Consider the following 24,353-nt stretch of genomic DNA (forward strand, 5'->3'; position numbering starts at 1 on the left):
TCTCCCTGGGCCTCCAACTTTACTCTCCCCTGCAACTCCAGTCCTCTTAGCTCTCCCACCAAAGCCCTGGGTAAGTGGATGTGAACGAAGTGTTCTATGCGGGCCCTTTAAAATGGAATCTGCATCCGATGCGTGTGTCCCTTTCTTGTGGACAGAAACCCGGCTCTTTTCACAGCTAAATGCTGTCTGGGTGCCTCTTCTAGGCTCTGGGGCTTTAGGCTGGGGCTCCGGTCCTGGGGTCGAGGACCAACACCTCTCAGGGCAGCCCACTCCGCCATTAGAGTCCCTCTGGACCCTCAGCTGCTCGCTCCTGGGAGCCGGCAGCCCTTTCCATGTCTCCGCCCTTCCTACCAGTCTCAGTGTGGCTTCTTCGGTGATCCTTGTTTATAGATTCCTCTTAGTTTAGTCCAAAGTTGGTTTTACAGGATGATTGTTCTTAAATTAAGTTATAATCCAATTTGGGTCTGGGAGGTGCCCTTTGGAATGTCCTATTCCTTCGCCATCTTTCTTCCCCCTCGGCTTTATTTTTTAGATAAGAAAATTGATGCTCTATTTTCCTGCAAAGGTCGCTCTGCTGACTAATAAGGGGCAAAGCCTGAGTCCTACTCCAAAGCTACATGACACATGACTCATGAACTTGCCCACTGCACTTTAGTCATCTCTAGTATGTTTTCTTCTTTAGGAAGGATTTAAGAGGGATGGTAAATTATTTACATAGAAAAGAGATGTGCCCTAGCTGGTGTAGTTCAGTGGCTAGAGCAGTGTTTCCCAACCTTTTTTGTGCCATGCCCCACCTTAACCTTTCCAAAATTTTTATGTCCCCCCCTATGTAACATACATAATTTTTAACATTAAAAAATTGACTTGTTCACTTAATAAACATAAATGATAGGTTCTAGGAAGAAATCACTATGAAATTGTTAACAAAACACAGTAAGTAAAATTTCAAAACATATAATGAAAAACAGAAATTTAAATTCCAAATAATTTTAATACAGATTTTTCTATATTAATTTATTATTTTAATTTAGTGTGATCCTTACACTTGATGCTTGCTGCACAGAGATTTTATATTAGGTTCCAATTTGGTTAGCTTTAGTCTCAAGTCTCCACGTTGTGTTATATCCAGCCAATTTCTTTTTTTTACCAGTAAGTCATTTACAGCACTAAATCCACATTCAGCTAAAAATGAAGATGGAAACGGTAGCAATAGTTTTCTTGCACATTTGGTTGAATTTGGGTATTTGACTTCTGTTTCCTCACAAAGCCATGCCATCGCTCCTTTGATATTAAATAAAGCTTTAACTGACTCATCATTTTGCAATTCTGCGAGTTCTTCTTGATACTGCATATTTGATATATCAGACAAATCCACTATCATTGGCTGCATCAGCCATGTTGGGAAATCAATTTGTTTTAAATCAGAAAATCTTTCTTTTAAATCAGTCAATAGAATATTCAAATGATTGACAATAACAAGTAAAGCGGTATTGGTTACTTCACATTTTTGGAGCCAATGAAACTGTTTAAAGTTTTTGTTGTTAATAGGTTTCTGACATAACTCAATATTGGTAATGAAACCAAATATCTTTGCTTTTGCATTGACAAGAGTTTTATTTGTTCCTTAAAGTTGCTTATTTAATATATTTAGTTTTTCAAAGATATCGGCTAAATAACTCACAAATGCTTTACCATCTATTGTTAACAGATACTTCATTTCAGGTTTGTCGCTTAAAAAATCACTAAGAATATCAAACAGTTCCATAAATCTTTTCAAACAGTTTCCTTTAGATAGCCATCTTACTTCAGTATGAAGTAAAAATCTCACATGGTCTTCATTTTGTTCTTCACAAAATAGCTTGAAAAGATGCTCACATTTGGCACTAGCTTTAATAGCATTAACACACTTTATTACTGTATGTAATACTTCATTCAGAACAGGCGAGATGTTTTTAGCTACCAAGTTTTCCCTATGAATAACACAATGCACAAGAATCATTTCTGGATTCGCATCTTTCATCAATTTTAAGCAGCCATTTTTATTGCCCATCATATTGGGAGCACCATCTGCGCACAAGATGTTATATTTTTCATTGGTATATCATTGACATCTAAGTAGTTTTTTAGCTTATTATATATATCTTTGGAGGTAGCGGTGCTTTCTAATCTTTTACAGAACATTTCTTCAGCAAAATGTCCTTTATCAATATATCTTACGTAAGTTATCAATACTGCCTCACTGTCTCTCAAAGTTGATTCATCCATTTGCAAGGAGAATTTTCTTGTTTTCAGCTTTTCAATAAGTTGTTTTTCAATATCCTCACTCATTTCGTCTATTCTTCTGCTAACAGAATTGTCACTAAGTGGCATAGCTTTTACATCTTTGTCATCTTTTTCAAGAACCGTTTTAAGAAATGCTGATATTGACGGTTTTATTAAATTCTCTCCTATAGTGTGATTTTCTCCAGTTTTAGCGATGAATAAAGAAATTTGATAACTAGCCTCAAGAACACGATTATTAGTTGAAGTATGAGCAGTAAATAGAGACTTTAATGTTGTTCTTTTTTCAAAATTTTTCTTTAAAGTTTTAAAGTAACTCAAATCTGAATTAATATGAGCACTATGTTTTGCCTTCAAATGCGCCTCAAGACGACCTCGTTTCATTGATTCGTTGGTCAAGCATTGCTGGCATAAAAGACAAAAAGGAATCCGCTCATCGTGAACAGCGAGTATGAACCCAAATTTTAAATATTCCTCCGAATATTGACGAGTTTTTTCTTGCTTGCACCACTCATTTTACTATGGGCTATAATAAAAATAAGATCAATTAAAAACTAATATTAAACTAATATTTTAAAAACTAATATTAAAATATGTGCTAAAATATATTCAATGTGACAGAGTAAACATATACTAAAAATTTATATTTATTTAAATGTATATAACACATTTACTACACTACCACCGCAAATCAAAAGGTATCTATATTTTTTCCACTTGACAAAATTTTCTGGAAAGTTATGCTTCTAAAATTAAAATTGTCGTGCATGCACTATTATAGCCCCAATAATATTTATAAAATATTGCTTTTTAGCCCCGATGCAAGAAGTACTTAATAAAGAGTTTAATATTGATAAAAATAAAATCAAATACTTACAATTATATCTATACAATATATATATGTATATTTATTAAATCAACGAACTTTTAAAACAGTTTTGACTGACACTTATTTCAAATTAACACCAACTGAATGATGTGAAACACTACAGAAGTTGCGATGGGCCAATTAGGTGAGAATAACTGCGTTGTTTAGCAAGTTTTTAAAACGTCCAGGGTTCCCCGCGGCAGACAGCATGCTCCACGGTGAACCCAGGACGAAGTTTACTTGACTACACCAATCACCCAGTTGATATTTGGTCTCGTCAAACGAAATTATACTTAATTATCTCCTGCAATTATTTAAGAATTGCATTTTTTGGCCCTGGCCAGTTTGGCTCAGCAGTAGAGTGTCGGCCTGGTGTGCAGGAGTCCCGGGTTCGATTCTTGGCCAGGGCACACAGGAGAAGCCCCCATATGCTTCTCCACCCCTCCCCCTCTCCTTCCTCTCTGTCTCTCTCTTCCCCTCCTGCAGCCAAGGCTCCATTGGAGCAAAGTTTGCCCGGCACTGAGGATGGCTCTGTGGCCTCTGCCTCAGGCGCTAGAATGGCTCTGATTGCGGCAGAGTGACGCCCCAGATGGGCAGAGCATCGCCCCCTGGTGGGCATGCTGGGTGGATCCTGGTCGGGCGCATGCGGGAATCTGTCTGACTACCTCCCGGTTTCCAACTTCAGAAAAATTAAAAAAAATAAAAATAAAAATAAATAAATAATAAAAAAAGAATTGCATTTTTTGTTAAATTTGGCACCGATATCTAGTGTTGCATTTAAATGGCCCGGGGCGAAAGAGTTAAAGTCGTGTTGAGTCCATTTTCAAATTGCCCCCCTTAACTATCGAATTGCCTCCCTGTGGGGCGTGGGCCCCACGTTGGGAAACACCGGGCTAGAGTGTCGGCCTGGCAGTTGGATGTCCCGGGATTGATTCCCAGTCAGGCACACAGGAGAAGTGACCATCTGCTTCTGCTCCATGCCCCCCCCCCCCCCAATTCTCTCTTTCTTCCTCTCCTGCAGCCAGTGGCCCTGTTGGTTCAAGCATTGGTCCTAGACGAGGTTGCTGGGTGGATCTGGTCAGGGTGCATGTTGGTGTCTGCCTCTCTATCTTCTCTCTTCTCTCCTAGAAAAAGAAAAGGAAAGGAAGAAGATATTATAAAATTCTGCATGTTCCTCTTACAATGTTGGAACTCAGGGACATCTCGGGAGCACTGCACCCCTTTGAGTCACCCTTGAGGAAACATGATTTGAGGCACAGTGCCTTGTCCTGAGTCTCACGGGATGAATATTCATCCTACCTGCACCTAATTCTAGCAAATGCAGCTGTATGTCTGCTAGGCCCAAGGAATACTACACTGGCTTGGAACTGGAAGGTCAGCTGCCGATTGACAAGGGGCAGGTTTTGCCTCTTCCCTCCATTCTGAGTTACACTTTTGAACTGACGAGTGGTGGAAAGCCCAGCAGAGCTGAATGGCAGTGTTCCCTGTGCATCCCAGGCACCGACACACTCTAATACATAATAAGCTCGTTTAAAAAATAACTGCTATTCCCTTTCCCCACGGTTTACAGAAGTAATCCATGTTCTTTGTGGCAAATTTGCAATTTAAAAGAAGAAAATTTATCTAGATATATTCTACCCTTCTCGAAATAGTTAGACTTAATACTTTGGTATATTTGATTTGTAATTTTTTCTCAGTATATACATTATGTATGTATATGTGTACATATATTTAATGGTATACATTTTGAATTACGAGCTTTTTTCTCCATGTAGCAATATTGTTACTGTTCTTACCAAGCCAAATAAACACATTTTACTTAAAATGTAAAATAGTTTTTTTCTGAATATAAATGATATAAGCAGTCACTGTAAAAAGTGCAAAACTATGAAGAAGAAAGTAAAAATCATTTGAACTCCTTACCCCTATAGATAACTACAGTTGATGTGGGCTTTATATTGTTTTAGCCTTTCTTTAGGCATTTATGTCTGTATTTTCTAAAGTTTTAAAAAGAATAATGTACTTTAGTTTGTAATGTGTTGGCTTTTATCTCCTAAATACTTCCTGGTGGTTTTCTTTTAAAAACCCTGCAGGCTTATCAGAAGTCTGGAGTCCCACAGTATTAAGCTTCAGGCAAATAGCAGTAACAATGACGGCATAGAGGAGGTTTGGGTTAAAGATCATCATTTTTATCACCCCATCATTTAGCATCAGACCCAGGCTCCAAGCATTATCCTGGCTTTTCCAGAGGTTGCAGGTATCACCAGGAGAATTTACTTTCCCGTTCAATGGAATCATCACACCCAGTTCCCAGGACAGATGCATGCAAGGAAATACCTTTGGTACAGCTATTACCAATAGTTTCTCCTGAGCTTACAAAGCATTGCTGCCGTACAGATTCCTGTTTTAAAGTGGTTACTTGTGGCCCTGGCTGGTTGCTCAGTGGATAGAGTGTTGGCCTGGCATATGGATGTCCCAGCTTTGATTTCCAGTCAGAGCACACAGGAGAAGCGACCATCTGCTTCCCTTCTCCTCCCTCTTCCCCTTCTCTCCCTTTCCCTCTTCCTCTCCTATAGCCAGTGGCTCAATTGGTTCGAATGTGGCACCAGGTGCAGAGGATAACTCTGTTAGAGTACATCAGCCTCAGGTGCTAAAAATAGCTTGGAACCGGAGCATCGGCCCCAGATGGGGGTGCTGGGGGGATCCCAGTCAGGGCACATGTGGGAGTCTGCCTCACTATCTCCCCTCCTCTTACCTTATAAAAAAAGAATTAGTTGTTTTCAAAAGGTTACATATGCTCATGGTTAAAAAGAAAAATCCCTTTTGAAATCAGTACTTTGCATATCATTGACTGCAGAATGTTTCAACTTAAATTTGATATAGAGATGGTGGGAGTAAAGCCAATTCTTTGCTCAGAGACATTGAATAGTTGCAGCTCTGGTGGGTGGTGGGTGCCCCTTGTGGGCCAGGCATTATGTGTTGCTCTTGTGCTGAGGTATATATATTTAATATTTGTTATGTGTAGTTTCAGTGAAAATTCACTTAAGAGACTATAGATCCCTATTGTCTGCTGACCTATTTATACAGTATGTCCGTAAAGTCATGGTGCACTTTTGACCGGTCACAGGAAGGCAACAAAGGATGATAGAAATGTGAAATCTGCACCAAGTAAAAGGAAAACCCTCCCAGTTTCTGTAGGATGATGTGGCAGCATGTGCGCATGCGCAGATGAGGACGTAACACCGTGTATACAGCGGAGCAGCCACGGCCATGCCAGTCAAGATATGGATGGTACAGAGGAAAGTTCAGTGTGTTCTGTGGCTCGCTAAATTCGAATCCGTGACCAAAGTGCACCATGAATATTGGCATGTTTATAACGAAGCGCCGCCACATAGGAATAACATTACTCGGTGGGATAAGCAGTTGAAGGAAACCAGCAGTTTGGTGGAGAAACCCCGTTCTGGTAGGCCATCAGTCAGTGACAAGTCTATAGAGGCTATACGGGATAGCTACCTAAGGAGCCCTTAAAAATCTGTGCGTGAACCCACATCGAACTGCACTGAATAGGTATGAAACTAGGAGAGTTTTCCTTTTATTTGGTACAGATTTCACATTTCTATCGTCTTTTGTTGCTTTCCTGTGACCGGTCAAAGTGCACCATGACTTGATATATCATACTAAGGACACTCATATATTTTCAGAAACAATAATGTGTTTCTTGGTTGGGATTTGAGTCATACAGATAAATGTTTGTCAAAGACTGTCAAATGGTACATTTCAGATTCGAGCAATCACTATATGTAAATTTTATCTCTCCCCAAAAAGGAACTATAAACAAATGTTGAACTTTAGTTACTAATAATGTGTGCTGAAGCATTTAAGTGTAACAGTACTGCTGTCTGCAACTTACTTTGAAATGCATGAAAAAAGATGGGTTGTGATGGATGAAGAGAGATGTGATAAAGCAAACGTGAAAGTTTAGCAGTGGTAGCAACAGGTGCTATGTGAAACTGGGAGAGTTTTCCTTTTATTTGGTACAGATTTCACATTTTACTTGTGCAGCATTTCCATTGATTGGAAATTTTCATAATAAAATGTTGTGGGTAAAACCCAGTAACAGAGGTGTATGTGAAGGGATTAAAGCAGAATCTCTGGAATTTTTTTCTGGCTTAAATATCCCAAGTCTGCTTCTTGCCAGCTGTGTGGCTGGATAACCCACCCTCAGTTGGGCTATTTGTTCAATGTGGATAAGGAATAGACTTAGCAGCAATCTTATTCCATAATGAGCTCCTCATGGACACTGATTATGATTTCCCATATGCTGAGGGCCACTATGTGCCTGGCTGTCTCATTTGCTCATTTTCAGGAGGAGGAAGTGGTCTCACTCTGCATCACACCATGTGTGCCCTTCACTTCAAATGTTCTCATTGGAGAGGGCAGGGGGACGTAATGAGCAAAGCTAGAGTGGTGTCATTGACTTTATAAACCCCTCCCTAGCTCTGTGGGTGTCCCTTGGCCTGGCGTCTCCTTTGAACTAGAAGGGCCTTCAGAGGCAGGCTGGCATCTGCTTTGTTAGACTTTGTAACATTCACGAGTCCAGGCTGATTTTGTTGGTAGTCAGAATGGCCCCCTTTGTGAAGGCTGGGCCATCTCCTGTTTGCAGCTTTACGGACCAATGTCCTGGAAATTCTTCTAGGGTAGCAAGGTCTCCTTCCCTCCCCCCAGTCTAATCATGCTTATGCATTGACAGCCCATTCACCTTGTGCTAGGAGGCAAAGAGAAAGGGGCCTGGCCCTGGGAAAGGACACCGCTTGGCGTAAGCACACCGTCCCTAGGGGAGGAAAAGAGTACTCCAGGTAATTCAGTGAGGGTGCTGTTTACCTCTGATGTCTGGCACCATGCACTAGAAACCAAGGTGGAACAGTAAAACATGATGGTGCCGAAGGAGACTGTGGGATGTACAACAAATCCTGGTTGCTTTTTTGGAGGGAGAACGAGCTGTCATTGGATCAGAGTAGATACATGTGCTAGAGCTTCTTAACTGTGATAATGCAATGTAATCTTGACAGTAAATGTCTTGTAATTACTGGGATTTCCATGGGTATGATTATATAGGATTACTTGGTTGGTCTAGTGTGAGACAGGACTTGATTTCTCTGCCACAGTACCACTGACGGACTGTTTCTGAGCTGCCAGAACTTCATTTTACTTCACCAGATACGGATGCTAGCTAGCTGGCTCTTGATGTTTTCCCTGTATTGTCTTGTGTGTTATAGTCTCAAAACAACTTAAAAATGTTTATTATTATTTTCCTCAGGAAGTAAAATGCACAACAGCTTGTTAATTCCTTAATTTTCTTTTTATAACACTTGGCCTGTTTCCCACCAGTGTGAATTCTTGCTCAAAGCAGGCATTTTAAAAAAGATACAGAAAGTCTCAGAAGAGACTTTTGTAGCTGGAATGCTTCAAAGATAATCAGAAAAGTTGTTCTGAAGACAGTCCAAGAAAGGAGGCCTACGTTCTGTAGTTCTGTGACTTCCAAGGTCAGGTATAGAGCAGGTTGGTGAGCGCTCCGATTCATGGGGGTCTGAATGTGAGTCCTTATTTGGGAGTGATCAGAGGAGGGTACGTTAGGAGGTGGAATTTGAAGTCAGTGCTGATCTCTCTGGCTGTTAACACTGAAGTTACTTATCTTGGGTATAATTAAAAATGCCCTTAAATAATTTGGAGGCATTTCAATGAAGAGAGGGAGAAAAGGAGGAAGGAAGGATGGGCAGGAAAGATAGGGAAGATGGGAGTGAGGAAGGAAGGGAGGGAGGGAAGGAGGAAGAGAGGGCGGAAGGAAGGAAGGAAGGAAGGAAGGAAGGAAGGAAGGAAGGAAGGAAGGAAGGAAGGAAGGAAGGAAAGGGGGAAGGATGAGAAGGGAGAGAGAGTGGGAAGGAGGGAGAGAAAGAGGGAGGCAGGGAGGGAGAAAGGATGGGAAGAAAGAAACCAAAGAAAGCTGGCATAGGGAGAAAAGGACAAAGTATTTCTCAGGCCTTCAGAGCACTTGAAAGTCAGCCAAACACACTTGTTCCCAATTCACTGAAATTGCACGGTTTCATTGTCCAGGATACAATCTGAAGTCCTCTCTGTGATTAACATTCAAGCAATAGATTTATATTTCAAACAGTGAATGGGTCAGGACAGGCAATAAAAGAGTAAGAGATTGCAATATAAAAGTCCATGCAGTTTGAAAGCAACATGACTGATCCTCAGTCAGGGCACACATGAGAAGTGACCATCTGCTTTTCTTCCCCTCCCTCTCCCCCTTCTCTCCCTCTTCTCCTCCTGAAACCAGTAGTTCAGTTAGTTCCAATGTCAGCTTCAGGTGCTGAGGATAGCTCAGTTGATTCCAGCGTCAGCTCCAGATGGGAGTTGCCTGGTGGATTCCACTTGGGGAGCATGCGGGAGTCTGTCTCACTATCTCCCCACCTCTCACTAAAAACAAGAATGAAAGCAACATTACAATTTATGCTGGACCTCAGTAGATGCATGCATCACAGACAAGGTCTTTCCTCTCTTGGAGTAAGTGTTTGAGGTCTTTCCTCTCTCTGGCTTCTACTCTAGCCCATAGTCATCTACCACTTTACCATTATGAAATGGAAAATAAAGCCTCCTGGTTCCCTTTTATAGCAGTGTCACCAAGCCATCGTTTGGCATTCTATCTCTCTGTCATTTGGAGTTGTACTGGATTTGAAGTGGGACTATCTGTCGTTTGCAGGTCAGGGAGGGCAGCCCTGTGCCACATCAGGGCTGCAGTTACACAGCTTCTTGGTTTGTAGCTTGCTGGCCATTTGGGGAGCGTTCATCGCTCTCTGCTTGAAAGTTAGCTTACTGGACTGGGGGCTTCTTAAAGACCACTGTGATAAAATTATTAGAGACCTTAAAAGCACTTAGGGTAAAATAATAACATTTAGACCATGAATACACACACACACACACATATTTTTTTTTACAGAGACAGAGTCAGAGAGAGGGACAGATAGAAACAGACAGACAGGAAGGGAGAGATGAGAAGAATGAATTCTTCATTGTATCTCCTTAGTTGTTCAGTGATTGCTTTCTCATATGTGCCTTGATGGGGAGGGGGGCTACAGCAGAGCAAGTGACCCCTTGCTCAAGCCAGTGACCTTGGGCTTCAAGCCAGTGACCTTTGGGATCAAGCCAGCCACCCTGCACTCAAGCTGAATGAGCCCTGCTCAAGCCTCAGGGCTTTGAACCTGGTCCTCCGCATCCCAGTCTGACACTATCCACTGTGCCACTACCTGGTCAGGCCTTATTTTTTTAAATTCTTTTTATTTTTCTTAAATGAGAAGTGGGAAGGCAGAGAAACAGACTCCCACATGCACCCCAACTGGAATCCACCCAGAAGCCCCCTATGGGACGATGCTCTGCCTATCTGGGGTGTTGCTCCATTGCTCAGCAACCCAGGCCAACTTTCTTCAACCAAGCCATGGCTATGGGAGGAGAAGAGAGAGATAGAGAGAAGGGAGAGGGGTAGGGGTGGAGAAGCAGATGGCTCTTCTGTGTGCCTGACTGGGAATCGAATCTGGGACATCCACACACCTGGCCGATGCTCTACCTCTGAGCCAACTGGCCAGGGCCATGTTTTTCTATTTAAGTGCTGCTCTTAAATATAGGGAAATAACCTTTAATGTGACGAGGTTTTCTGAAGATCTGAAATAACAATTTTAAACGTTTTGCAGTGCTGAAACCTGGCATGCTTTACTCTTTTATTTGCAGGGATGCTGCAGTGATTTCTAATTTAAGTAGAGAGCTAAGAAAGCCAAACACCAACAGGTAGAAGAGTACAGCAGCCTCTCTTAGTTGTTGGTTTGTGTCTTTGTTCTGCCTGGAAACAGCTGCAGTCCTTTCTGCCGCTGATCAAGTTCTCTTCTGCTTAGGACTTCTCTGTCCTTTTGGCTGCTCAGCTTGACTTGACACTTTCCCTTCTCACTGTACATGGTTCTAAACATTTATCACAGCATTTGTGTTTTTCAGTAATTATCTGTATTTCTTTCCTCCATTAGATTTTAAGTTTCTGAAAGATAGTGACCATGACTTTTTTAATCTTTGAATGCCTACATATTAGGTGCTCAATAGGTATATTTTAAAAGGGCAAGGCATTTTTCTGCCACTCTCGCTTTTCTTGCATGACACTTTAGGGGGCCACGCTGTAGATGCCGAGCCGTGTTTCTGGGAGGTGTCTGCTGGGGCATTCCAAAGGGAGAGCAGCCCTGACCCAGCCGTGTTTCCGGGAGGTGTCTGCTGGGGCATTCCAAAGGGAGAGCAGCCCTGACCCAGCCGTGTTTCTGGAAGGTGTCTGCTGGGGCATTCCAAAGGGAGAGCATCCCTGACCCAGCACAGTGAGCGAGGAAAGGCTGGTGCAGTAAAGAATATTTTAATGGTTCAGATAAACTATCCTGGATAACTTGGATAACTGTCTACATTTATCTTACATTTTAAATTATTTATTTTAATTTTATTTTTATGGCAACACATGATAATTGGAAAAACCATCTAAAACATTACTGAAAAGATGTGTTGCTATACCCATAATACCACTTCTCAACCCCATACAATAACCTCAGTTATTATTTATTTAGATTTCATTATGACTGTGACTATTCACAACTGTATTTTTAAAAAATATTTATCATTAGGGTTTGTTTAAAGGTTGTAGTATATGTGAGCATTTTCCCAAGTTCATGTGTAAAGATATATTTAATTATGGTTAATGGATATATAGTATTATATTATTTCATTGTAGATATACAAAATTTATTTTTAAATCTTAAATGTCCAAATGCTGATGAACATTTTGGGAGGGGGGAAGACAGGGACAGACAGACAGGAAGGTAGAGAGGGATGAGAGGCATCAATTCTTCATTGCAGCACCTTAGTTGTTCATTGATTGCTTTTTTATATGTGCCTTGACCTGGGGGCTCCAGCTGAACCAGTGACCCTTTGCTTAAGCCAGTGACCTTGGACTTTAAGCCAGCAACCTTTGGGCTCAAGCTAGTAACCATGAGCTCATGTCTATTATCCCACGCTTAAGCCAGATGAGCCCGCACCCAGGCTGCGACCTTGGGCTTTCGAACCTGGCTCCTCAGCATCCCAGGAAGACACTCTATTCACTGCACCACTGCCTTGTCAATTGAAAATCCTTATTTCTGTAGTTGATTTTGATCGAAGTGGGATTGCCTACCACAGGGTTTTCTGTGAGCACTGGACACATGACCCTCCTGATTGTCTCAGGGCACATATTCTAGGCTCTTCTCAGCCATTATGAGTTTCTCAGGGACAGGGAACAGGTTCGTGGTCCTGTTCCTGGGTTTGCACTGGGCTCGGGAATCTGTGAGCGGTTGAACATACATTGTATTTAGGAAATCAGATAGATGCTGGGCCTGTGTGAGAGTGGGTCTCTTTGAAGAGCAGAGCTGGTTAAAGAGGTCAGTCTTCCTGTGAGATGATCTCTGGGGCACAGGGCTACCAGGCTTAAAGTGAGGTTGTGCCTGGCTGAGCCATCTCCCCTGGAGACTGTGTGTTCTCTGGAATAGAGACGACTGCACAGGAAACAGCAGTGACACTAGGGGCTAAGCCACTCTTCTTTAGGAGGCCCTGCAAAAGGACCCCCTCAGAAGCTGGTCTTTACCGTGAAGGGAGAAGAGGCCTCTGGGCGACAGAGTGAGGATGGTCACCAGACAGTAGCTTATGAGAACACCTCTTTCCAAGGAGGGCCAGATAGAGGACTGACTTAAATAAGAAGAAACAGGGAAAGGACAAGATTTCCAATCAGAAAGGTCGGAGATCTCAGCATTCTAGTAATATGGCTGTGAAAGGGAAAGAAACATCTTTAAAGCTGGGTGCAGCTAGGCAGGATTTCTGTGACATACATTTTAAATTTCCGAGTCATTCCTATTGGCTCTGAAAATAAAAGCATTGTGAGTCATCTTCCTGTGTCACTTCTGGGCATTGCCACCCTTTATTCCCCTCTTGTTAATCACCAGATCCACAGGAGATCCCCTTTTACCTCTGTTATCAGGTAGCTTCCCAATTTCTGCCACTGAGGAGGGTGTGCCTAGCCCTGCTGTGCGCTCACACCCCACCTATGTGAGCATTCACCCCAGTAGTAAGTCCCACATTCGAGACTCAGGCTGCATTTGCTGGCCTAACTGAACCTTGACTGACTGTGTCTTTGGTTTAAAAACCAGGAAAAAAGGATTTTTTTTTTTTGTATTTGGTTTTCTTTTATGCTTTTTCCTTCAAATGTACCACAAAACCCTATAGAAATTCATAAATGCTCTTCACCTTCCACTCTGTTTCTAGGGTCTGTTGAACTTACAGATGACATACAGATATTTTTATTAAGGTATATCATTAATTCATCATGTAATCTGTATAAAACACAAATTTCTTTTGGAAATTTCTTTTATAAAAGTATGTTTTCTTTCTTAAAAATTATTTTTCAAGTGACTTCATTTGCAAAAAAAAAATTGTTTAATGTCCTGTGGTTATAATCTTACAGTATTAGAAATTCTTTGATTGCCTAACCAGGTAGTGGCACAGTGGATAGAGTGTCGGACTGGGATGCGGAGGACCCAGGTTCAAAACCCCAAGGTCACCGGCTTAAGCGTGGGCTCACCATCTTAGGCCAAGGTCACTGGCTTGATCCCAAGGTCACTGGCTTGAGCAAGGGGTCATTCACTCTGCTGTAGCCCCCCACCCCACCCCATCAAGGTACATATGAGAAAGCAATCACTGAACAACTAAGGAGACCAAGGAACCACATTGAAGAATTGATGCTTCTCATCTCTCTCCCTTCCTGTCTGTCTGTCCCTATCTGTCCCTCTCTCTGACTCTCTCTCTCTGTCACAAAAAAAGTATAGAAAGATTATAATTGAATTGAACTTTTATAGAGATAATTTTTATCTAACTTTAAAATTTTTATTTCAAATAAAATGTGTATTAATGGTTATGAATCTAATTAACACCAGTGACAAAATCAGAAGAGTAGGCTAATTTATCATTATAGATTTAATGAAGCTTATAATGTAGTAATAAATGTACTGTATTTTTAAGAGTATAGCTATATGAAAAAACAATGACTTATCAACTTTAGGAATTTTATTGAAACTAAAATTTAAATATTTTCCTTGAAAACAAAAGCCTGTTTTATATTAAAGTAATGTTATTGTCTTTTTTATAATTAATAATTTTCAAAAGTGGCATTATTTTGTCCCCTCATATCCAGTTGGATGAGTTATGTTAGATAATGTGGAATTAATTGACTACCATATTTAATAAGAAATTTAAGATTTAAAACTGTAATAACAGGCTTTATCAGTAAAGGATTTCTTAAAGTGAAATAGTATCTCCCTGGACAGATCCCTGTTGACCTAGAGATGACTCTAGTTCCCGTCTTTTATTTATATTTGAAAATTGCTGTGTTAGGCAGGTGCCTTTTACATTGTGATGGACAGCAGTCAGATAGCTAGACGGGGATCTCTAATCCTGATTTAGTCTAGGAATGTGACCAGTGATGAGCAGAGTTTATTCTGGCATTTTGTGTGTTTGAAACTCTCTGTTCCAACATTGATGAACTCATGTCAGACACGTTGAAATTTGAAATCATTGTTTTGGTTTCAGAGATACCTTTGGGCATATGGAAAGAGTCACTGCAATATTATCTTATTCACAGTGATCTAGTTGCAACTTGAAGTTTGGGTTCTGCAGTTATAATGAGAACACAGAAGTTAGCTTGTTTTCCTTGGGAAATTAGCTCTTAGGCTTCTAACTTATCACACTATAACTATGTTCTTTATAAATGTTCATCTTTCTGTGATATCTTCAGGTTCTTGGCTCACCTTCCCCTTCTCCTCGCCTTACATAACAGATAAATTTGAAATATATTTCAACTTTCTCAATTAAGAATTCTCTCAAACCCCATTCTAGAAATTATACCATGCAGTTGTTCTGAAAACTGGATATTGCAATTTTGCTACAGTCAGTGAACCATAGGAAATCATAGTTCCCCCAATATCACCAGTGTTATTTACTCAAAATAGATGATCGTCACAGTAGTCATCTTATTGCAACAGCAGTGTAAATAGTTCTGCATTTTGCATTTAGGAAAGTATTATATTTTTGAAAAGAACCATGCTGAATAAAAACCAGTTCAGTAATACAAATATTTGATTCTTCATTAAACTGTTTTTAAAAGATAGTTGAAAATAATTTATCAACATTTTGATAAACATTTTCAGACATTTACCAAGGCCCTTTTGCATTATAACTTTGAACTCTGTGTTATGAACAATATTTTGCATAAATATGTTGTCAGAATGTCATCTCTGAAAAGCAGTGGGAGCCACATTTACCAAGTTTGCCTAATTAAAGACAGGTCTTATTTCTTCTATTTAGATTATGCTTTCCTTAATGAATAATTTTTTTTTTAGATTTAATAATGCTTCCAAGAATGTTTATTACCCAGCATGGGATTATAGGTGGACTATAAAAAAACTCCTATAAAATTGTATTATTGTAATTAGAATAACACTTATATTGGTTTAAAAAAAGAGAGGAAAAACATTTGAGAAAGTGTCATTTTAATGTGGTGAACAGAGCAAAACTAGACCACCATGAGGGTGTTCTTTTAGACTTTGTAAATGGCTGAAAATATTGTTCTTTTAACTGACATGGTATTTGAGAGTCTTCCATATCTGTAACATTATCAAATATATTTCTTGCAGTGCTTTTTCTCCTAAAATAACACATAAATGACAATAAACAGGTTCCCATCAAACCGAGTGGAAGTGAGTGTGAGCACTGGTGCTTATTAGAAACGTGCTAGGAAGGGGGTGAAGGACAAGCTGTGTCGTGTACATGTTGGCTCCCACATGGGAGAGTAGTAACTTCCAGTAAGGACCTGGGAGGCGTCCATCTGGATGATACCAGTGCAGAGGCCAGTAACATGGTTGCTGTGTGTGACAGGTACAAGTAGCTTCCATAGGAAACCTGGTAGAGTAGGTGGTTTTTCCCCCACTCTTTTTATATTGTTATCTTAAAGTAAGCTTAAGCCATCTTATGTATTCAGACAAAAATTGAAATTCATGTATAGGGTATTCTTCTGTAATTCTGGTTGAGAATAGGCAGGTAACATAAAAAAGAAAAAAAACAACCCCTGGATGTGTGAGCTTTTGGAGGACTTAGATCTTTAAATAAAATGGAAATAATGACAGTACGTGTGAATCAATTTGGTGAATATTGAATGAAAAGACTAGTTACTGTCCAGTAGGCTCTAGTCATTTCCCTTAATTTTTAGTACCTTGATTAAATAACCACATGAATTAAACAGCTTCATGTGAGTTTCCCTTAAGACAAGAAAAGCTGTTCCACTCTGGGCTACAGATCCGCTGTGCTGGCCCAGCCCTGGAGGTCTGGCAAAAGGAAGAGATGGCTGCAGTGAACGAACGTTTGGCTTGGAGTACAAGTTGCAGAAGATGTTCTTGGGTTGTTTCCTATCCCTTTTTCTTTTTGCCTGACTCAATGAATATATGGCTTTACAGTGTTCGAAGTGGTTGCTTAGACGACTGCATGTGTGGCATGGAGTCCTTGGACATGTAGTCAGATGGTGGCATGCGTAATTGACAACGCTTCGCAGAGGCTGCAGTGGCTTCTTTGTCTTGGTGGTGACTGCCACCAGCTGCTCTCACCACTGGGCTGTGTGGGGCCAATGAACAAGTTCAATTAGGTCCTCTGTTTGGCTTTCAAGTTTTGCTGCTAGAAAGTTTGGAGAGGAAAGCCCTTTTTCTTCTGAATGGCATGGACATGAAAAATGCCAGTGGCAGTGGAATGTTAGTTATCCTTTTAAAGAATTTTAAGAGATCACAATTAAAAATTTGAGTAGACAGCAAAATACCTATATATACTAAAATACTTCCTATATACCACTCTGTGGATTAATTGCTGATAATAATTATAATGATGATAGATAACATTTTTTGGCTACTTTTTAATGTGCCAGGTGTTGAGATAAGCACTTTAACTGGTATATTTTATTTCTTTGTTCACATCTTCCTAACACGATAAATTATTGTGATCATTTTACAGATGGGCATGCTACTTCTACTGTTCTGAGCCTCAATCCCCTTTCCTCTACAAAGGAAGTGATAGGCAGAATTGGAGGTTGTCACTTGGGTCTGTTTAACTCCAGAGTCCTTGCTTGTACTGATATTCTTTACATTCATTAGCATAAATATGCAACAAATTCTTTTTTACTGGTGTCCTTCCCTAGTGAGTTTCTGATAATAAGTGGTCATCATAGCTTGTCTTCTGCTCAGTTTCATGGGAACCAGTTTATTCTAAGCCATGGTTTGACTGATGCTATGATGGTTCATTTCCAGGACAGAAACAATTTTCAGAGCGTATAGAGAGCAGCAAAGAAAGAGCTATGTTTGCTTCTGAGAGAAGAAGCCTTGTTTTCTGGTGTACTAAATGTAGGAGAAAGGAAGACTGGCCAATAGAGGAAATGAACTTGAGTAATGTCATACATCAGGTAGAGTGACTATGTTACCCAGTGCATGGTGTCAAATCCTTCTCTAGGTCCTGTTGCCTCCATGATGAGACCCTCTGTAGCCCCCTCCATTGAGATCTTTGCTTGCTTGCCTATGAGTAACAATAACATTGACAGTAGTAGCTGAAATAGCCAACACTTACAGAGCTCTCACTTTACATGAATGGTGTCAGGTACCAACTTTTTTTTTATTATCTCTGTCCAAGTGGAAATAATCCTTTTTAATCTTAATACTATACAAAGGCAATACATGAACTAGTTGACAGGACAGTAGTCTTTCATTAAACATCTGGGTTTTCAGGTCCTTGGGATGAAGTATTCACATGTATATATCTCATTAAATTCTTAAAACAATCTTCATCATCATTTCTCAATCAAGTAAACAATCTCAGAGATACTAGGTAGCTTGCTCAACATCACACAGCTGGATAGGGGATGAAGGCTGCATTCAAACTTGGGCCTGCACATTCTAATCCTGATGTGCTGAGCCAGAAAACTACTAGAGTTGTAGAGAATATTGTCAGACTCAGTTCTCTGATTTTAGACAAATATGAGGATGCCAGCTGTGACCCGAAGATGGGCACTGTTTGGTTTATTAAGCATACTTGATTTGAGGCCTGCCTCTTTTTTTTCTTTCTGATGGTTGGGGAGGGGAGATCAGCTGTTTACTGAGGCCCCACCTCTACCACTGGGCTGCTTCACACACCCAGCTTTCCTTTCAAGCCCATAAAGATATCTGAGTTTATGACTCTGACCTCAAAGGTTAGGAACACAGTTTACTCTTTCTCTGAGTGAGAAATGAAGACTTCATAACCACTTTCTCTTGGACTGTTTTGTTACTCTGCCAATGTTTTTAAAATAGTGCTTGCTTTTAGTGTTAATTTGTTGCCCCCCCCCCCCACACACACAACCCTGTCAATACATAGAACAGTTGGTTTCCAAGAAATAGTTATTAAATACTCCCTTTGCGTCTTGTCTTTGAATCTTTCCTCCATGTAAGCCTGTCTTCCCTTTGCCATTTGACATCTCAGATGACTCACAGGTAGTTTGCTTCTCTGACTGGGAGATTGGTACCTCTGCCACACAGGAGTCTCATTACACAGTAAAATTAATGCCTCCAGCCTATATTTATTTAGCATCTTCTAACATTGAAAAGACCTTGCTTTTTCTTGGGATAGTCAAGTATTTGATTAATCTGATAGGAAATATTTAAATGGCTCGATAAACAGACTTTTTATATTTAGGCACATTGATGTTTTTCGAAGTTCTGTATTGCCTTTATTTTTAAAGTTGGTTGGAAAGAGCTTTTTACCATTTTTGGAAGTTATATGTCATTACCACTTTCCTTCTTGTTTAAAAAAATAATAATTTAAAATCAACTACCTACTCTGACTTTTCTTTTTCAGATGCAAAACAAATTGTTTTAAAAGCTCAGATTTTAGCTGGAGGAAGAGGAAAAGGTGTCTTCAGTAGCGGTTTGAAAGGAGGTGTTCATTTAACGAAAGAGTAAGTCTGGAGGTTTTAATTCCTTGTCTGGGCCCGGTAGTTCCAGGAGAGCTTGATCCTTATTGACAGGAGCATTGAGAGAGGGAGTGAGGGTGGAGGGCAGGAGCCCAGCTAGCAGAGGAGGGAGCAGATAAGAGGTGGCGCTGCCGATGCTGCAGTTCTGCTCCCATAAAAGGATTTCTCTCCACTAATTGGTGAAACTGGACACTGCTTTCCTCCGAGACAATCAATTTTTCATCACAAATGATATCACTTACAAATTAAAGACTGCTTCCAGAGTGTCACTTTCCTATTCAAGAACCTGCAGTGGCTCCCTGTTACCAGTGGCATCAGTTGTCTCTCCTGTCTGATGCGGTCCAAGTCTTCCTTTATCTGAGCCTATCTGTTCAGCTTTAGTTTCCATGTCTCCCAGCGCTGGACACTGCTCTCCTGTCATATACCTTTCACTATTTATTGTGATTCCCACCCTCACCTCTACCCCACCATTGGCCAGGACTTGCCAAATAGCCCTCTGTCTAGTCTTTGCTATTCAACTCTTATCTGAACCTGTTGTGTATTTCAGCATTGTCTCTTTACTATGACTGCAATTTATCTGGAGGTGAGGACAGCAGAGGTAAGCACACATCTTTCTTTTCTCCTTTCTTCCCTTTCTCCCTTCTTTCCAGTCATTCATTTATCTGTATTTATAAACAGAAAGGTCCATGGATTCTGGGCACAGTGTTGTACTATTTGCAGTGTGGACATTAGAATTTAGTCTGGACTTTTTGCTTTAAAATGGATGTTGATTTTCTTTTCTTTCTCTTTTTTCCCCCCTCTCTCTTAGCCCTAAAGCTGTGGGACAGTTGGCTAAACAGATGATTGGATATAATCTTGCAACAAAACAAACTCCAAAAGAAGGTGTGAAAGTTAACAAGGTAATATGAATGCTTCTGGTCGTTTTCTATGAATGTGTTAAAAAAAGAAAGAAAATCATGCTTCAGTTTTGGCAGAATCTAATGTGCTTTGGCGATGCGCCATTTTATGTTTAAACCTCATGTAATCTGTTTAGTTATGTGTTATGACTTAGAGGAGAAATAAAAAGTTTCTATAAGAGTAATATTATTTCTTGTCCTCAGCATGTATTGAAAGTGGGTAAGGGTGAATGAATGAGCAAGAGCTCTCCGTTTCAGAACACAGATGCATTCTGTGTAAAACTGAGAAGGGCTTGGTGTGACAGCTGTCACACACAGTGAGGGGCAGTCCCTGCTCTGTGCAGCCCAGCCTCAGTGCTGTGTGTCAGAGTTACTGCTGTGCTTGTGTTCTAAGCACACCTACACCTTACTTTGAGCTTACATCAGTTTGAGCCACTGCTGTTGCTGAGAGTATGTAGTATTAGTGAGCTCTGTTGGGGCACCCAAGTTTGTATAGGGCACGCACACACATACACAAACACACACAGAAAATAAAGCCCAGAGCAAAATGGCCGCCTCAGTCATGAACTGGTGAGTGGCAGAGCCCAGTCTGCTCATCTCTGCTGTGGAAAGGCATCAGAACTGGCTACCTGATTTGAAGAACCAGTGCAAAATAAAAATGTGAGGACCGTTGTTCAAATTTCAAGTCGGCTATAGCAGAACATTAAACCAAGGGGCCAGGAATGGGACCCTTCTGAGCCTGGGTCCTGGGCAGTTCTCAGGTGACACCTGCAGCCGTGGAGATGCGTGTGTTAGACACCTGATCGTTGAGTGACTTGGAGCTGGCATTTTGAAGACGGCTGCACTCCGCTGTTCCCGCATAAGAGCCCAGGATGGCCCGTGTGCCATGTTCGGGGAAATGCAGAGAAAGTTGTGTGGCAGATTCTTGACGTGACTGAAAGGAAAATCAGGTGGTTACTGCACCACAGGAGCACCTGTCCTGTGGCAGGGCACACAGCTGGAGCAGAGCGGAGCGCTGCCAGTCCGCAGTCACTGTGGGCCGTCCTGCGCTGAGCCTGTGGGGGGCGCCCTCTTCGCCTGCTGCCTCCCGGGGATGCATGGACTGTGTGCAGGGCCGCGTGGTTTTTCGATTTGGTTTTGTTCCGCCCAGCACACTTCTTTTATGTCCCTTTTAAATCTGCTTATGTGCCTGCCTCTACATGTGTCACTTCTTCAGAATTTGTCAGTGGAGGACATGATTCATATTTTTGTTTGTAAGAATTGTTTTTATGGACACACTGGTTTTTAGATTAGAGTTTGTGATACTTTTGAAAAGTATATAAAAATTCACAAAGAAGAGTCACACTATATAGATAAGCATAAAATCAGTTTGTATATCGGTTCCTGAAAGCTGGTGGTAAGTGCATTCTTGTACATCTGTCATTGCCAGAAATCTACTAGAGTGACTTATTTTTAAGTTGTTGGGGTTTTTTTTTGGGGTTTTTTTTGTATTTTTCTGAAGTTGGAAACGGGGAGAGACAGTCAGACAGACTGCACTCGCCCGACCGGGATCCACCCTGCACGCCCACCAGGGGGCGACGCTCTGCCCCTCCGGGGCGTTGCTCCTTCGCGACCAGAGCCATGCTAGTGCCTGGGGCAGAGGCCAAGGAGCCATCTCCAGCGCCCCGGCCATCTTTGCTTCAATGGAGCCCTGCTGCGGGAAGGGAAGAGAGAGACAGAGAGGAAGGAGAGGGGGAGGGGTGGAGAAGCGGATGGGCGCTTCTCCTGTGTGCCCTGGCCGGGAATCGAACCTGGGACTTCTGCACGCCAGGCCAACGCTCTACCACTGAGCAAACTGGCCAGGGCCTTTTTAAGTTGTTTTTATTTCTGATTGCAAACATGATTAACTTATGGGAAAATTCCCAGTAGTACGGAAATATGAAAGTTGGAAGTAAAAGTTCCTTGTATCTAACTACCCAGAAATGATTGTCATACATTATTTGTCTTTTTTCTGTGTAAAATATATATAATCATATTTCTTTTTTTTTTTTATAATAAATTTTTATTAATGGTAATGGGATGACATTAATAAATCAGGGTGCATATATTCAAAGAAAACATGTCTAGGTTATTTTGTCATTAAATTATGTTGCAAACCCCTCGCCCAAAGTCAGATTGTCCTCCGCCACCCTCTATCTAGTTCTCTGTGCCCCTCCCCCTCCCCCTAACTCTCTCCCTCCCTCCCTCCCATGTCCTCCCTCCCCCCACCCTTGGTAACCACCACACTCTTGTCCATGTCTCTTAGTCTCATTTTTATGTTCCACCAATGTATGGAATCATGTAGTTCTTGTTTTTTTCTGATTTACTTATTTCACTCCTTATAATGTTATCAAGATCCCACCATTTTGCTGTAAATGATCTGATGTCATCATTTCTTATGGCTGAGTAGTATTCCATAGTGTATATGTGCCACATCTTCTTTATCCAGTCTTCTATTGAAGGGCTTTTTGGTTGTTTCCATGTCTTGGCCACTGTGAACAGTGCTGCAATGAACATGGGGCTACATGTGTCTTCACGTATCAATGTTTCTGAGGTTTTGGGGTATATACCCAGTAGAGGGATTGCTGGGTCATAAGGTAGTTCTATTTGCAGTTATAATCATATTTCTATAACAACATTTTATACAACTTTAAGGAACATTCATTTTTTTTAACTTATAGAAGCTTGGACATTAATTACAAGTCCCTAAATTATAGAAGGTTTAGATTTTTAAGTTTGTTTCAAAAATTATTTTGACACACATACCTCCGTACACATCAGGTATTTTTCTTCTAAAATGGTGCGGCTGGATTAGTGATGTATTCCTCTACATAGATATAGGGGTGGTAAGATGCTGCTCATCTTGTGTTCTGTGATTCGATGAGAGAAGTTTAAAATTGAGGTACATTTTCTATGTTACCTAATCACGACTGTGTCATAAATAGCCTGTGCCCTGGCACTCATCCACAGACCACAATATGAGTAGCAAACCAAAACAGGTTTGGTGGTCAAATTTGGGTAAAGTAATTTAAAAAGCTTCCATACAGAAGGGCACCACATACCCTTTGTGTCAGTCACAGATGGAGAATATATCTAACTAGCTTCTTGTGGGATGATTGTTCATAGAGTCCATTTCTATTCTCTCTGTAATAATTCCTAAAATATTCTGACATCCTCGGTCATAGGATAGCATGATAATGTAAAAAAAATGGTCTATATTCATTCATTAAATTATAGCTTTTTAGATAATCAAATACTTATTTGTTCCACTTTAGGGGTTTTATTTTTTTTATTTTTTATTTAAGTAAGAGGAAGGGAGATAGAAAGACAGACTCCCACATGCACCCCGACCAGAAAATACATAGCAACTCCTGTCTGGGGCCAATGCTCTGTCCATCTGGGGCACATGCTCACAACCAAGCTATTTTTAGCAGCTGAGGCAGAGGCTCCACACAGCCATCCTCAGTGTCGAGGGCTGATTTACTAGAATCAGTAGAGCCATGGCTGTGAGAGGAGAAAGAGGGTGGGGGGAGTAGGGGGGGTAGAGAAGCAGATGGTCACTTCTCTTGTGTACCTTGGACATCCACACACCAGGTTGACGCTCTACTACTGAGCCATCTGGCCAGGGGATTTAAAATATAGTGTTTTTGTGGTATTTGGGTAGCTAGAATCTAATGTTACTTAATCTGTAACTTTCTTTGGGAAACTTATTATTGAACTACTTTTAGGAAAAGCAATGTAAGTACTTTTATTATTTTCACGTCTAGTACTGATTATTTATGAAAGTTCTTATTTTCTTTTCAAAATCATTTAAGTCATCTTTTACCATTCTTTTTGGGAGTGTAAGTCATTACAGTTTCTCTCTTCAGGGCAATTTGAAAGTATTTATCAGAATTTTAAATATAAAGGTTTTAATACCTAGCAATTTTACTCTTAGGTACCTTATCTACAGGAATATTCAAACAAATGAGGAAATATATATGTACAAAAATATTCACTGAAGCAGCATTTTAGAAAAATTGAAGCCCATAGAAATGTCTGTCTATAGGCACATGGTTAAATAAATATTGACATTTAAGTACCATATAGTTACAATGAAGAAAGAGGACCTCGGAAAGATTGTGGTATTAAGATTAAAAGCAAAAAGAAAGGA

The 24,353-nt window shown here is 40.7% G+C and overlaps 1 protein-coding gene across 1 annotated transcript in view; it reads left to right on the forward strand.

Moving 5' to 3' along the window:
- The window catches only part of SUCLG2 (succinate-CoA ligase GDP-forming subunit beta), a 330,134-nt gene that overhangs the window by 142,890 nt on the left and 162,891 nt on the right, over window positions 1-24,353 (forward strand). The window contains exons 3-4 of the mRNA XM_066244600.1: window positions 19,172-19,271; window positions 20,095-20,185. Coding sequence (XP_066100697.1) covers window positions 19,172-19,271; window positions 20,095-20,185 — 191 coding nt within the window. The remainder of the gene's footprint in view (window positions 1-19,171; window positions 19,272-20,094; window positions 20,186-24,353) is intronic.

This window comes from Saccopteryx bilineata, chromosome 10 (genome assembly GCF_036850765.1).
Source record: "Saccopteryx bilineata isolate mSacBil1 chromosome 10, mSacBil1_pri_phased_curated, whole genome shotgun sequence".
NCBI lineage: Eukaryota > Metazoa > Chordata > Mammalia > Chiroptera > Emballonuridae > Saccopteryx > Saccopteryx bilineata.